This window comes from Chenopodium album, chromosome 9 (genome assembly GCF_948465745.1).
Source record: "Chenopodium album chromosome 9, dcCheAlbu1.1, whole genome shotgun sequence".
Taxonomy (NCBI): domain Eukaryota; kingdom Viridiplantae; phylum Streptophyta; class Magnoliopsida; order Caryophyllales; family Amaranthaceae; genus Chenopodium; species Chenopodium album.
The window spans coordinates 7078901-7093182 of NC_137842.1; the positions used below are offsets into that span (position 1 = coordinate 7078901).

General features: G+C 35.1%; 2 protein-coding genes across 2 annotated transcripts; both read right to left on the bottom strand.

Moving 5' to 3' along the window:
* Nucleotides 1–175: 175 nt before the first annotated feature.
* Nucleotides 176–2439, bottom strand: LOC145559504 (uncharacterized). Its single transcript, XM_081620920.1, has 7 exons — nt 2181–2439; nt 1142–1334; nt 973–1065; nt 784–886; nt 586–690; nt 417–486; nt 176–305 (listed from the first exon to the last, which is right to left on the bottom strand). The coding sequence occupies exons 1-7, from the start codon at nt 2249–2251 to the stop codon at nt 290–292; spliced, it is 651 nt and encodes a 216-aa protein (XP_081477046.1). The 5' UTR covers nt 2252–2439; the 3' UTR covers nt 176–289.
* Nucleotides 2440–10579: 8140 nt separating this feature from the next.
* On the bottom strand, nt 10580–13017 carry LOC145558336 (protein NUCLEAR FUSION DEFECTIVE 4-like). Its single transcript, XM_081619551.1, has one exon. The coding sequence runs from the start codon at nt 12694–12696 to the stop codon at nt 10867–10869; it is 1830 nt and encodes a 609-aa protein (XP_081475677.1). The 5' UTR covers nt 12697–13017; the 3' UTR covers nt 10580–10866.
* Between the last annotated feature and the right edge of the window lie 1265 nt (nt 13018–14282).

Consider the following 14282-nt stretch of genomic DNA (forward strand, 5'->3'; position numbering starts at 1 on the left):
TGTATAAAATAGCATCCAACAAAGGATGACAAAGCAACATTTTGTGGAACATAACAAATTGTACAAAGCATGCATACATTATAACCAAATTATATTGTATCAGAAGCAGAAAAAAGAAGGTAGCCAATAGGGTTGCTTCAGCATTAATAAATATACTCGGAGTTAGATTACTTACTGTCAAGAGTTGAATCTACAGGAGACAAGACTTTTGTTGATGAATGCAGCTGAAATCCAAAGGTTTCAAGAGCTCTGTTGAGTTCCACAAAGCCAGGGAGCCATTCAATCTTAACTACAGGTGCATCAGCCTAAAATGGAAACATAAGAACTAGTAATCTTAAAACCGAAGCAATGGATTGTATCTTAATGGGACAAAATTGAGCATACATTGTTAAGTTTCTACTCTATGACCAGCTAACCTTGTTGCAAAAAATAGTACCCAAAAGTCACAAGCAGAAGCCATTAGTGATTCATCCGAAGAGTATAACACTGGAGACAAAAAATATATAAATGAACAGGAGCATGTCATCACTGGAAAAATTGAAATCAATAGGCACACATAACCAGAAATCCAGAAATTGTACTAACATAAATTAATGGTCCATTTTGCTATTGATTCTTCCAGATAGCCACGGGTTATAATCAATTTTGAAAGCCAGCCATTTAAGAGTAATCCTTCAAGAAATGTCGCTCCTGTAAAGTACATCTAAAATTAATAAGAACATGTTGGAAGCAGATCCAATGCAACTTTACAAAGTAGCAGTGAAGAGTGTAACAAATTAGTACCCATCTGTGAACTATCCAACAACTCATCGAGTACATTGTTCACAGAGCTCTGTAGCAGCAAGCAACCTTCCAAGTGAGGAACAACCAAGGGTGACGGAGTTCTCTGCAGGAAAGTATTAGTTTACTAGTCAGACACTAAACCAATCTTAGGCCCGTAGCATGACAGAGTTCAGTAAAATATAGAAGAACCTGAGTTCCAAAAACTTGCAGCCCCCAACTTGAGGTAGTGTCTTCCCGCCCAATATCGTTTAAAGCACCATCATGCCCGTCAACTTCACATATCTAAACAAGCCAGTTTAAATACAGGTAAGTTTACTTATAGGAAGAAAACGAAAACAAACAAAACTGCTCAACATACCGTCTTCTTAAAATCATGAAGAGCTTCAGTAAGTTTATTTTCAGTCTCATTAGCAGCAGCAACAGCATCATCCTCATCATCTGAGACACAAAATTTCCTAGTCTTTGAAGTCTTAAGCTTTCCCTTCTTTTTTCTCAGTTGCTCCTTCTTGTGATCATTGAAAAGATCATCCAAGCCAATAATTCCCTTTTTCCTGAAAATTTCCAAGAACACACAACAATTTAACCGAAGCCTGTTGGAGTAGTACGATTAAACAATGGTCCCAAAAACCCTTGCTAAGGTACAAGCTAATGCCACAACAAAGTAAGCGTAAACCATATTTATAATGACAAAGCTTGTGTACATAGTAACACATTGTTATTAAGGCATAGTAACAATCAAATTTCACATGCACTTCACTATCAAAAACCGATAAAATGATACAACTATACTCGTAAATTACCAAACACATACAAAATCGGATTAACAATACATACTACTCAAGCTACCACCCCTTAATCATACTAACATCCATGACATAAACTGAACAACAACAACAAGAAGCTTGTATCTAGGCGTCGAATGGGGGCATTTCTGAATATTCAATCCATCTATCAAACAACGAACTTACAGTAAAACCGACATTGTCCTTGTAACATTATGATAACAAAAGCACCATCAATAGAACTTTAAAAAAAAATAAAAAAATAAAAAAAAAAAAAACATTTCCCAAATAAGGAGTAATACTTAATTGCTAAACAAAACTTTCAACTACAAAGAAATTAACTAAATTTTGTAACATAAAGCCCGAAAAATCCAAACTCCAGTGTTTATTACCATTTCTAAATAATACGTCACATTTCTATTTTAGACCATGAGAAATTAAAAATTGAACAGTGAAATTAAAACCCTAGTATCTGCAAAACATACGCATAATTTGACAATTGAACCTAATTTCGGCGAAATTTAAGAGAAATAATACATTACAATGAATAATAAGTGTTTGTAATCGGTGAGATAAAATGAAACTAAAAAAGAAATTGAAAATCGAAATAAAAACCTTTTTTTAACGGTAAGTAAGGGTATATCATCGAATTCGGAAGTGAGCAGATCGTCGAATTTGGTGGCCATCTTCAAATTTAGAGGCTCGTTTTAGTTCTCTTTTGCTGTGTTCGGAGTGTCGCAGAGAGCAACTGACAAAAATTGGGGGTTTTAGAAAGCGCGAAGAATAGGGGATGTGAGCGCCAACTTTATACTAGTGTGTTTTGAAAGCTTTGTAATTCGTATAAAACCCTGTTCGAGTGTTCTCTTCGGCCTTCACCAATTTTTTTTTTATTTTTTTTTTTTAACACATAAAAGACGATTTATATTAATTAATTAAAGTTTTACAAATAAAAACCCAATCTCATTCTGCACTGCAAAATGAGAGGTTGATAAATAGCTAAAATTAGAAGATCATATACTAAGCTGAAAATTAATGGTCTTACTACCTAAAAACACAGTGCCCCTTCGAAAAGCAATTAAACCAAGAGTTAAGATAACAGCTATACTTTTAATAATATAAACAAGCAGCAGTCTACTCCTCGTCAGAGTCTTCATCAGCATTTAAAGCAGCCACAGCAGCAAGCTCTACATTATATATGGGCAGGATAGGTTCAGGACAAGTGAGATACAAACGATGTCCAACACTCATAACCATTCCAATTTGAGCCAACTCGTGAGCAACAGCATTGTTATTCCTTTTCACATGAAGGATTTCAAAAGTATCAAAATACTAGATATCCTCTTCAATGTCCTTCACCACAGCAGCTAACTCATGATGAAGAGTAGTGCCTGCAAATTTGAGCATGACACTTAGAGATAAAGCATCCACCTCCAACTCCACATCCTTCACTTCAAGTCTCTTGACCATGGCAACACCCTCTCTAACAGCAAGCAATTCTGTTGCAAAAGCTGAAACTGCATTATACTTGCTCGAGAAACCCATGATCCAAGTTCCATCGTCTCTTCTCACAACACCTCCTCCAGTTGCTATATTGATGGCAGTCCAAGCTCCATCAGTGATTCAGTATTGAGTTTAACCCAACCCTTTGGAGGTGGACTCCAAGAATTATGGGCATTTGAACAGCTTGAGTTACCAGTGACCTATGCTTTGCCCTGCAGTATATGATTAGTACACTGATAGTCCAAAATGAATCTACTAAACACAGCTCGAGAATTAAACATCTTAAGATCAAAAACAGCTATGTTTCTTTGCTTCCATATATGCCAAATAGCAATCGTGAAAGTCATTTTCCAATGGCTATCAAAAGCTAGATTAAAATTAATCCACTCATACCAATTCAAAGAAAAGAAACTATGGAAGCTAAAGTTAGAAGGCAAATGAATTTTTGCAAAAATATCCTTCCATAATATAGCAGATGAAAAGCAATCTCGAAAAAGATGTAAGTGGGACTCATTATACATATTGCATCTAGCACAAATAGGGGAGATGAAGGGCATAAAAATTCTCAATTTTTCAGCCACGGGAAGGATAGTGTGAACAACATTCCATAGGAGCATTTTGTATTTTGAAGGGACGGTCACCTTCCAAAGAGACTTCCAGGAAGAGAAGTAAAGAAAAGGATGGTAAGATGCTGATATAAGAGCTTGATAGGCAGATTTGATAGTAAACTCACCTGTTTTGGATTGAGGCCAATGAATGAAGTCTTCCATATTGGAAACTCTAGAGATAGGTGTTGCTAAAATTTCAAAAATCAAGTAATAATCAGTTAATGAGTGCTTAACTTCATCCAAATACCATACTCCATCTTTTATGATGTTACTAACAAGCCAATGAGCCATATAAGGAGGGATATCATGAGATATGAGATGATAAATAGGAGCTTTACCCACCCGGTGGTGGTACCAAAGTGATGTGGTAGCACCATTACCTATTCCAATTCTCAAACCAGAAGCCAGAAGGTGCCTGCCTTTTAGAAGATCTCTCCATGTTGGTGAGTGTGAAGGTTTTGGAACACAATCAAAGAGAGCCGATTTTTTAAAGGTTTTTTCATTGAAAATTTTCACCCATAATTTCGAATGATTATTCAAGAGAGTCCATCCTAACTTAGCCATAAAACACATATTCAATTCTCTTAATCACCTAATACCTAATCCACCAGCAGCTAAAGGCATAGTAACATATCTCCAAGCAAGTCTAGGGCTGTAATGAATATTATCCACCTTGTTCCATAAGAATTTCCTACACCTTTGCTCCAATTTGTCAAGCACGGTAACAGGGATGAGGTTAGTTTGCATGTGGTAAACCGGGTAACAGTTTAAAACTGACTTGATCAAAGTACATCTTCCAGCAAGATTCAAAAGCTTAGCCTGCCATCCTCTAATCCTATCCATAGTCTTATCAAGGAGACCAAAGTAGTGAGAAGGTTTAAGTCTATTTGGACTAATCTCGATCCCCAAGTATTTTCCAAAAGAAATTGCACACTTGAAACCAAAAGAATGGGCAGTATTAGTTCTGATTGATCAGTGGTTCATTTTTGGGGGAAAAATCATGGAAGATTTAGCTTGATTCAATCTTAAACTAGACATATCACCAAATAAATTTAGGACACTCATCATATCACTAATATTTTCACTAGAAGAATTTCCAAAAAGGAAAACATCGTCTGCATAAAAAAATATGTGACATGTGAATAGAAGAAGTGAGTCTAATAGGTTTCCATAATCCTTTGCTAACATGTTGCTCAATCATAATAGATAATCTCTCTAAGCACAGAACAAAAATGTAAGAGGAAAGTGGATCACCTTGCCGTATGCCACGAGAGGGGGAAAAGGAATCACACATTTCACCATTCCACAAAACAGAAATACTAGGTGAACAAATGCAATTTAAGATCAGCTTGCTTAAGTTAACAGGGAAGCCAAAAAAATTAAGAGTATTTTCGATAAATGACCACTCTAAACCATCATAAGCCTTAGTAAGGTCAAGCTTTAAAGCACAAATATTTTTTCCTTTCTTTGCCTTCTTGAAAACATGAGCAATTTCCTTAACTACTATAATATTATCCTCAATGCCTCTACCCGGAATAAAACTTGATTGAAGAGGATTAATAATTTTAGTGAGAAAAGGTTTTATTTTATTAGAAATCAACTTGAAGGTTCTGTTTTCACCAATTAGTTTTACTTAATTGGAAATTTTATTAATAAACTAAATAAATTTATAGAAATTTTGACTTGTGGTAGCTAAAGTATAGCTTTTGCTACCTCCGCCTAACTTCTATTACGGTTTCCGTTAGTGGGGGCTAGCCATAATACTGCCACCTTCCAGCCACCCCTTAGCCCTCCTCCCTGTGCCAACAGCCGGCGACCTTGAAAACCACCTTCTAGACACCCCGAAAACTTAGATAACCACCCCAAAAACCACAACAGTTTGCCGGTGTCACTATCGATTTGTCGTTGCAACAACCAAGTGTGCAACCCGGTCACCACAGCAGCCTGCCGCTGCGGCAAGGCCAAAGCCCAACCTCTACAACTAGGGCCACCGGGCACACAACCACCACCAACTCTTGCACACTATAGCTGCCACCACCACCACTCGAAACTCCCTTAATTCACCTCCCCCACTCCTGCAAAAACCCCAAACACTCATCCCCCGCCATCGAAAACCCTAGGGTGGAGAAAGGCGCAATTCGAAATTATTAGACTGCGGAAAGGGTTTTGTGGAGGTTGCACTAGGGTTTCGAGGAAGGGGGGAAATAGGGGTTTCGGTGAGGGGTTTGCTACTATTGCGAGTTGCGACTAAGATGGGAGGATGGAAAGGGAGGGGGTGGGGTCGCCGGCGCCAGGGGAAAGTTTTTTTTTCTTTTTAAAAATGAAGTAAATCATTAATTAATTAGATGATGGGCCGCCACTTAATGAAACCATAACGGATTCTATTAAGTGCTACCAAAATCTATATTTGTATTTTAATAGGTACCAAAATAAAATAAAAAAAATTAGATGGGTATCAAAAGTCAACAAAGGCCGTTTTCGAGGTACCAAAAGTCAAAATTTCCTAATTTTATTGAAGTGAAATAATTTGTAATAATTATACTATCTTCATTTCATATCATTTGTAACGATTTGACATATAACTGGATCGAAAATTGTTTAATCGTTACAAATAATATGATATAGAGATAATATATTATATTTCTTATTTAACTTACTCATTATTACAGAACTGAAATTATCTTTATAGTATTGAGCTTATTATTACTCAAGCGAACTTATTTTTATTAAGTTGACCTTTTTTTTTTTACTAAATTTTTTTTTAAAAGGTACAGAGAACGGGCCTCAACCAATAGCTGAGGTTTTTTTTTTTTAAAAAAAAAAATGGTTCTAATAATCCCACCTTTAGTCGATTCGCGAATAATAATCCCACATATTGATTATTATTTAATAATCCCATCTTTAGGGTACATCTTGTTTTATTGGTCCATTATGACCAGTAACCTGGAAAAAGGGTAATTTTTTTTAAAAATAAATAAATAAAAAAAAAATTATCCCTCATCAGTCTACTGTCTTCCATAGCAAGTCAGCCCCAATACTCTCACCTCCCCTTCCCTTCCCACCTCAATTTCTCTATCTTCGTACAACATGGGCAGGTACACACTCATTTTCCTTATCGACGTCGGGTTCAAGCACTAACGTTGGATTGGATGTTAGTTTCAGCATAAGGGAAGCAATTTTGAGTGTGGGGGGTTTCGTGGATGGGGTGGTCGAACTTAGGTGGGATTTTCGGGGGTACAAGTTGATGGTCGTGGGTGGGGTTTTTCGTAGGTAGGGGACGCTGGATTCATGGGTGGGGGTTCGTCGGCTGTTTGTGTGGGTGGGGACCGTAAAGCTGCAAAAAATCAAACGAAGGTCGAAGGACGGGGGTTCTATTAGATGAAAGTGGTTGGTTCGTGGGTGGGGTTTTTCTAGGGAAGGGGTGGTTGGCCGTGGGGATGAGGGTGTTTGGTTTCAATGGAGGAGGAGGTTGGGTTTGGGTTGCCGGATTTTTTTTTTTAATTATGGTAGCTAGGTTGTTGGAATTAATGGAGGGGAAGGAGAAGGGGAAAAGATAGGAAAGTGAAAAGGGGAAAAAAAAGTATTAAGGTTTTTTTTTTTTTTTTTTAAATTTTTTTTTTATCTTGTTTTAATATAATTTAATTTTTTGATCACGAAAGGACACGTGTTATGTTAACCTATTTAACCGGTCATCAACAAGTCAAGGACCAGTAAAAGAAGATGTACCCTAAAGGTGGGATTATAAAATAATAATCAATAGGTGGAATTATTATTTGCAAACCGATCAAAGGTGAGATTATTAAAATTTATTTTTTTAAAAGATAATATGGAGTAGTGAAAAAGTTTCTAACAAGGGGATTACAAATTAGCTAATGGCCTGTTTGGTATGGAGCATGGCATTTCATTTGAAATGCTGGAATTAGCCCAATTGCCTTGTTTGGATGTGCTTGTACTTTGGGAATTGGATTTGGCCCAATTCCAAGATTTTGAAGACACAAGTTTATTTTGATAGATTTGAAATTCTAGCTCTAAGCCCATCATTTCAAATTCCAACATTAAGTAAATAAAAAAAAATAAAAGACCCAACTTTTTCTCTACTACGGTACTGCCCGATTTCCTATTCTGGCTTGGCTCCTAATTCTCTCTCCTCCATTGAAGCAGGTTGTATCCTCCATGCTTTCTATCGTTACTCCGTCAACTTTTCTCACCTCCATTGTCAGCCATGACTGCTGCTTCCTTACTCCTTTGTTTTCTTCACTATCTATTTTCTCTCTCTTTCAAACTCCAACGTAATCGATTGATCACACCTTCTAAATTTCCTCGATTTCAACTTCAACCTCTTTTTCCTTCTACTAAAATTAGGGTTTTTGGCTCCGATTTTGGGAAATTTAGAGCGCGAAATTGCGCTCTGTATTGTTCTTGCAAATTGAAGTTGCACGTTGACGATTTTCCGACGTTACTCCGGCAACTTCTCTTACATTTAAAGACGATTTCTTGGGAGAAATATGCGATAGAGTTAGGGTTCCGGTGAGAAGCGATTGACGGCGAGTAGCTATTGTTGTCTTGTTGATGATGATCTAATCACGATTTGATCGATCATGAGAGAGAAAATATGTTGAAGAAGAATTGTTTTTCGATAGTTATGTTGGAAAAATTCATGCTTCAAATTAAATAAAAAATACAGTGAATTTCAAATAATTAAATTGAAATTCTAAGTTTCCCAAACAGAGTATTTGGCTTTGAAAGTCTGAAATTGAAATTTCAGATTTGAAATTACAAATTTGAAATGAAATGCTAGTATCCAAACACTACCTAAGAGTAATTACAAATATTAATATCCATACTATAAAAAACTAAGTGTCCTACACTAGCGATCCAATTTATTGCACGACTTGTCTCTCAATAGATGTATTAGATACTTTAAATGTGAAACTTGTACTCCATCTACTAGGAGACTACCAAAACGTCTTTTACTAATTAGTTGATGAAGAATAGGTATTAACTTCAATTTGAATGTATATATATATATATATATATATATATATATATATATATATATATATATATATATATATATATATATATATATATATATATATATATATATATATATTTTTAAATAAATTTTTTTTAATGCTACACTGAAGAACTAGTTGGACATACTCTTATTAAAATGAGTTGTAGATTTTACTATGAATTCTTTGGTGTTGTTGATGTTGAATGTAGATATCTCGATAAGGGCATCTCTAATGTTGACTCTTGAAGTTGCTAAGTAGTTGTGAACCAAACCGTTGAGGTTGACTTTGAAGAAATTGTTAGAAGAACGTCTTAAATGATACTTCCTCCGTTTTCTTTTAGATGCAACACACCTTTTAGCGCGATAATTAAGAAAGGTGGAGTTTACATGATATAATAAACTTTAAAATAGGATGAGTGGTTGTTAGGAGTGTAATTTAGTGGGCCATGTGCTTTAAATAAGGGAAATAGTATAGTTTTTCCATAAAGTAACTTTCCTTTTATAATGTTGCAAGTATTGTGACATTTCCTTTTTAGGGAAGTGTTGCAAGTAAAAGAAAACGAAGGAATTATAAGAATGGACGATGGAGAATAATTAAAAGGAGCACAATTAGGGGATCTTAGAATGGGAGATCCCCATGGAGGTGATTTCTGGGGGTTAGTGTTACAGCACTTACAGGTAAGGGCGTTTATACATTGGTCCGGATCGAAAAAAATGAACCGGACCGAATTAATCGATCCGGTCTTCAGGTCTAGAAATTTATTGTCCTGATCTTCGATCTGATCCGGTCCAAAACCCTATAAAAATCGGTCTTGGACCGCACTGATTTTTTTATTAAAAATATGCGGAAAACCTTAAATAATAGTTACGATTATCCTTAACAAGCTAAATTGAATTGAATAGAGCCGAAATAAATTATTTAAGAAAGAAGGAAATTAGAAATTGAACTGAACTAAACTAAACTAATTGAAATTAAGCTGAGCTGAATTGAACTGAACTAAACTGAAATTAAGCTAAACAGAACAAACCCTTCGACCTTTGTACCCGTATGAAACACTGATATGGGTAATTGACTAAGCTAAAATTAAGCTGAACAAAACAAACCCTTCGTACCAGTATAAAACACTAATATGGGTAATTGACTAATTGTCCTCTTTGGCTCTTTGGATACCAAAGACAAATCAACTCTACCCGTGAAGCCGTGACTCTAGTAATTGTTAATGGCAGCAACAGAGAAATAAAAAAGGACTGTACCAAACATTGAACAATATTACATTAATACGCCAAATTCAACAATTTATAGTAATGTAATGTACGAGTAGCATTGTAGCTTGAAATGTACATTTCGTAAAGAGAAAGCCAGACTACTTTAGTTTTGGGTCCACGACTAACTACTCCGTACTCAATCAGCCTACTAATCTATTTTACTATACTGAATACTGATCCATTATTCTTTTAAGTCAACAAACTGTAAACTTTAGACTTAGAATTGAATATCTTTTTCCACTAAATTTATTATTAATCGTGGGACCTACAACCAATTGAAATTGTATATTCATCAAATGCATGTGGTTACATTAGATTTGACCACCACGTTCCCTACCTAACTAACGTCCAAAAATCACGACTACTTAATATAATGATTTTATCCTAATAATGTATTTTAGATAAAATTTTGTGATTCAAATTCAAATCACGAATTATGGTTGTTGTAGATGTTGTTCAATATCTTTTGGTGATATTTCCTCCATTTTCATTTAGTTCACGGAAATTCAACTATTAATATTCTTAGTGGATTAGTAAACATAAATCATCAATATTTGATATCATGAACTCTATAACGAAACAAGTCTAACACGACAAACAATAATGTTTAAATAAAAAAAGTGTCAATTAAAAAAACAAAGTAAATACACAGTAGTTAACCAACCAGTCACAAATCATTTTGATATCTTCACCAATCCATGCATGGTGCAATCAAATTTTTCACTAATTATAAAAATAAACTACGTACTTTGTAATATAGCAATATAGCAATGGAATCAATCAATTTACAAACCTTGATTGAATCTCAACAGTATTATAATAATAGTGTAGCTGAGGAACAATCAAGTGGATTAACCACTTATAACATTTGTTGAAACTCGAAAACAAAACAAACACTAATTACTAATAATTATTCAACTTCTTTTTGTGCAGCAGGCTTGCTCAGCACCAAACCCTTCTCCTTGTCTGCATTCTCTGCTTGCTCCCTAAACTTCTCATAGATGTCTCCTTTATAAAATTCCCTAGTTCTTAAAACCAATATATATGAAACCAATGCACCAAAAAATGTAACGCCTGCCAAAATAATAAAAGATAGTCTATAACAACGTGACCCTAGACATGTTAATTCCTTAACATCTTCCCTTGTTAACCCTTTCTTAGCCAACTCTTTTATAGCTTGCTTATCGTATAACATCCCGGTCACCTTAACATTGAGTATGTACGACCCGAGTGGGCTAGCCAATTGCCCGCAATTGAATAACGTTGAGTAGTACTTGAGCCCGAACAACTCTGATATGATGGCGAAAAGTAAGGGTAGTTGTGCCCCAAAGGAGAACCCGATGATTACTGATGCAATGTAGACGGATCCTGGGATGGGGAACGCGATGAGTAGATGGCCCACACACGCGAGTAGTAACACAAGTGTCAACATTAGCGGCCGTGGGACCTTCCACCTGGCCAATAGTGCTTCGGACACAAACCCGGCGAAAACTCTACCAAAGTAGTTCCATATGCTCACTAGCGACACGAATGTGCTAATCGTCTTAGTCGGGTAGCCCAATGACTCACCGATTTGACCCAAGTTATCCACAGCCGTCAAACTAGACCCTAACCCACACAATGTAGCTAGGAACAAAATACCCATATCCAAACTCAAAAGTGCTTGTAAAATTGTATAATCCTCCCCTCTTTCAGGCTTGTTACATATAGTTAGAAAACAAGACCTTTCCTTCTTTTTACCATCAACAAACTCCAAAAGCTCTTTCTCATTCTCATCAATATATTTTGGCACAACAAAACCACCAACATTAGATGGCAAAGGACATGAACCATCACCAACACCAATACCATCACCATCACCACAAGTCCGAGACTCGGCTCGATTTTGAGTTCGAATATAAAACTCCTCCCTAATCGCAATCAAAAGAGGCAAAAACAACATAACACAAACAACACTAACACTACCAGCATAAGCCGCTCTACTAAAATGAATAAATTTTTGCAATACAGTCACAACCATAAGAAACAATGCTAACCCAATTGAAACATACAAGAAATGGTAGAAAATTTTCACCTCATTGTTAGGTTGTCGATTTACTTTCATGGTTCTAATGGTATACACAAATACGACCGATATCGCAGCCGGTAACCACCCGATTAGCAAAATCAGAGATTTAGAGTCATTCCCATAAATGGCTAAGTAAACTTGGGTCATAATCGCACCACTTAACCCAACATAACCCTTCAATAGACCAAGCATAATCCCCCTACTTTCTGGAAAGTTCTTAACACAAGTAACCAACGCACCAGTGTTAGCAAAGTTTTGAGAATTTGCACCAATCATAATGTACAAACACATGTGCCAAACTTTAGGCCGTGCGATTTTGTATGTAACCGCAAGCCAAATCATGAAATACCCAACAAAATTCATGGATGATCCGATTAATAGGACGGCCCAAGTAGGGATTACTTCGGCAATTAAGCCGGAAAATACACCTACATTTGCACCCAAATCTTTGAAAAACCCCAAAAGATTAAGGGTTGATTGATCATATCCTAAGGATGATTTAATCTCTTTTGAGTATATTCCAAATAGATATGTAGCACCTGCTCCTGCCATTATTAAAAGGGATGCGAATACTGTGAACCATCTTCCCTTTACTACTTGCTCCGCGAAATTCATTGTTGTTTTGCCTCCGCCTCCGCCTCCGCCACTGCCGCCGCCCTTTGGGTTGTTCATTGTTCGAGTCGGGGGAGATTAGGAACGTCTTCTCTCAAGACCGTAACCAAACTTGTAAAATAAAAAAGAAGTAGAAGGTTTTTTTTTTTTTTTTTTTTTTTTTGTTGGATATTTTGAGTTTACAATGGAGTATCGTATAGTTTGATTTTTGGTAGGAGGAAGGAAGAAAGGATGATGAGTTTGTTAAGACTTTAAGAGTGTGTGTGAAAACTAAATAAGAGATAAAATAGGAAAAGGATAAAGACTAAAAAAAGGGTCCAAATTAATTGAAAGAAGAAGATAAAAGACAAAAAGTTGAATTAAAAAAAGTGGACTTGTTCTTGATTTATGGGATAGGGGAGTATTTCAGTATTTATTTTGATGTTAGGAGTGGAAATATGTGATTATAGATTATGAAATTTGAAGGATGATGAAAGTGTGGGGCTAGTTACAGCACGGCAGTGTGATGTTACTCATGATTTTCTTACTCTAAATTGATGATGCCATCTTTTTTATATTGGTGTTTTAGGAAGGATGTAGTGTTGTTTTATTTGGGTATTGAATTTTGTTTTATTTTTATGAAAATGGGTATTGGATTATTTGGATAGGTGACTTCTAAGTCATATTGAGGTTGCAGCATTTGGACTCAATCTATCTATAACTATAACTAAAATAAAAACCGCTTACATCATCATTGTACACATGTCAATTTTTCATGAAAAAATTTCCCTCCAAAATTGTTTATGACATCATTTTTCTCCTTCCAAATTTAATATTGGGAAAATAATTATTAATAAATAAATTAAAGTGTGAACATCAACTAACCAAAAACGTATTAGTGATCTTTTTTTTAAAAACCCTCCTTTCGTGATTTAATTATTTTATACTATATTGATTTTTTTTTTTTATTCTAAATCGTGCATAGCACGAGTGCTAATCTAGTAAGGCAATATATTCCTAACCATGTGAATCTCATCTGAACTTGATTGTATTTTTGTAAAAAAAATCTAATTTTTTTAGTATTTTATTTATTACTTATTACGAACTTATTTTATGTGAACTTATTATTCTTTATCCTATCTTATTTTGATATTAATTGAAATTATTATCCTATATCTTTATTTTATCTTATCTAACTCTATCCATCATTCTATAAGTTTATAACATTATTTTGATAGCCTTAATCTAATGAAAATAAATTGAGAAGGTTAAAACCTAGTTAGCTAGAATTATTTAGGGTGATATATAATACTTTGGACCGGTCATACATAATAACTGAAATCCAATCGAATTCTATCAATATCACTAGTAGAATTTGTTACATAAATAAATGAAATATACAATTTTTTTTTTTTTTTTTTTGTTTTGTTGGAAATTTGGAATAATGAACATTTATCTTTCTTTTAATTAGTTACCAAAGTCCCATTCATTAAAAAAAAAAAAGTTAGTTACCAAAGTCCTATTCAAAAAATAAAATAAAATAAATAAGAGCAACTCCAACCGCAAGCTAATTGTCATGCCACCTAGGATTGTAAAGTTATTCTTCCTTCTAGCTAATTTATGCCACAATGGTTAAGCTAATTAGCATTTAGATTTTTCAGCTTTAT

Excerpts from the sequence above, each read along its gene's own strand:
- LOC145559504 (XM_081620920.1), bottom strand. The coding sequence starts at position 2,251 with ATGGCCACCAAATTCGACGATCTGCTCACTTCCGAATTCGATGATATA. Across the intron at positions 1,066-1,141 it reads TTCATGATTTTAAGAAGACG|ATATGTGAAGTTGACGGGCA; the intron begins GTATGTTGAGCA and ends TGGCTTGTTTAG. Across the intron at positions 887-972 it reads TGCAAGTTTTTGGAACTCAG|AGAACTCCGTCACCCTTGGT; the intron begins GTTCTTCTATAT and ends ACTTTCCTGCAG.
- LOC145558336 (XM_081619551.1), bottom strand. The coding sequence starts at position 12,696 with ATGAACAACCCAAAGGGCGGCGGCAGTGGCGGAGGCGGAGGCGGAGGC.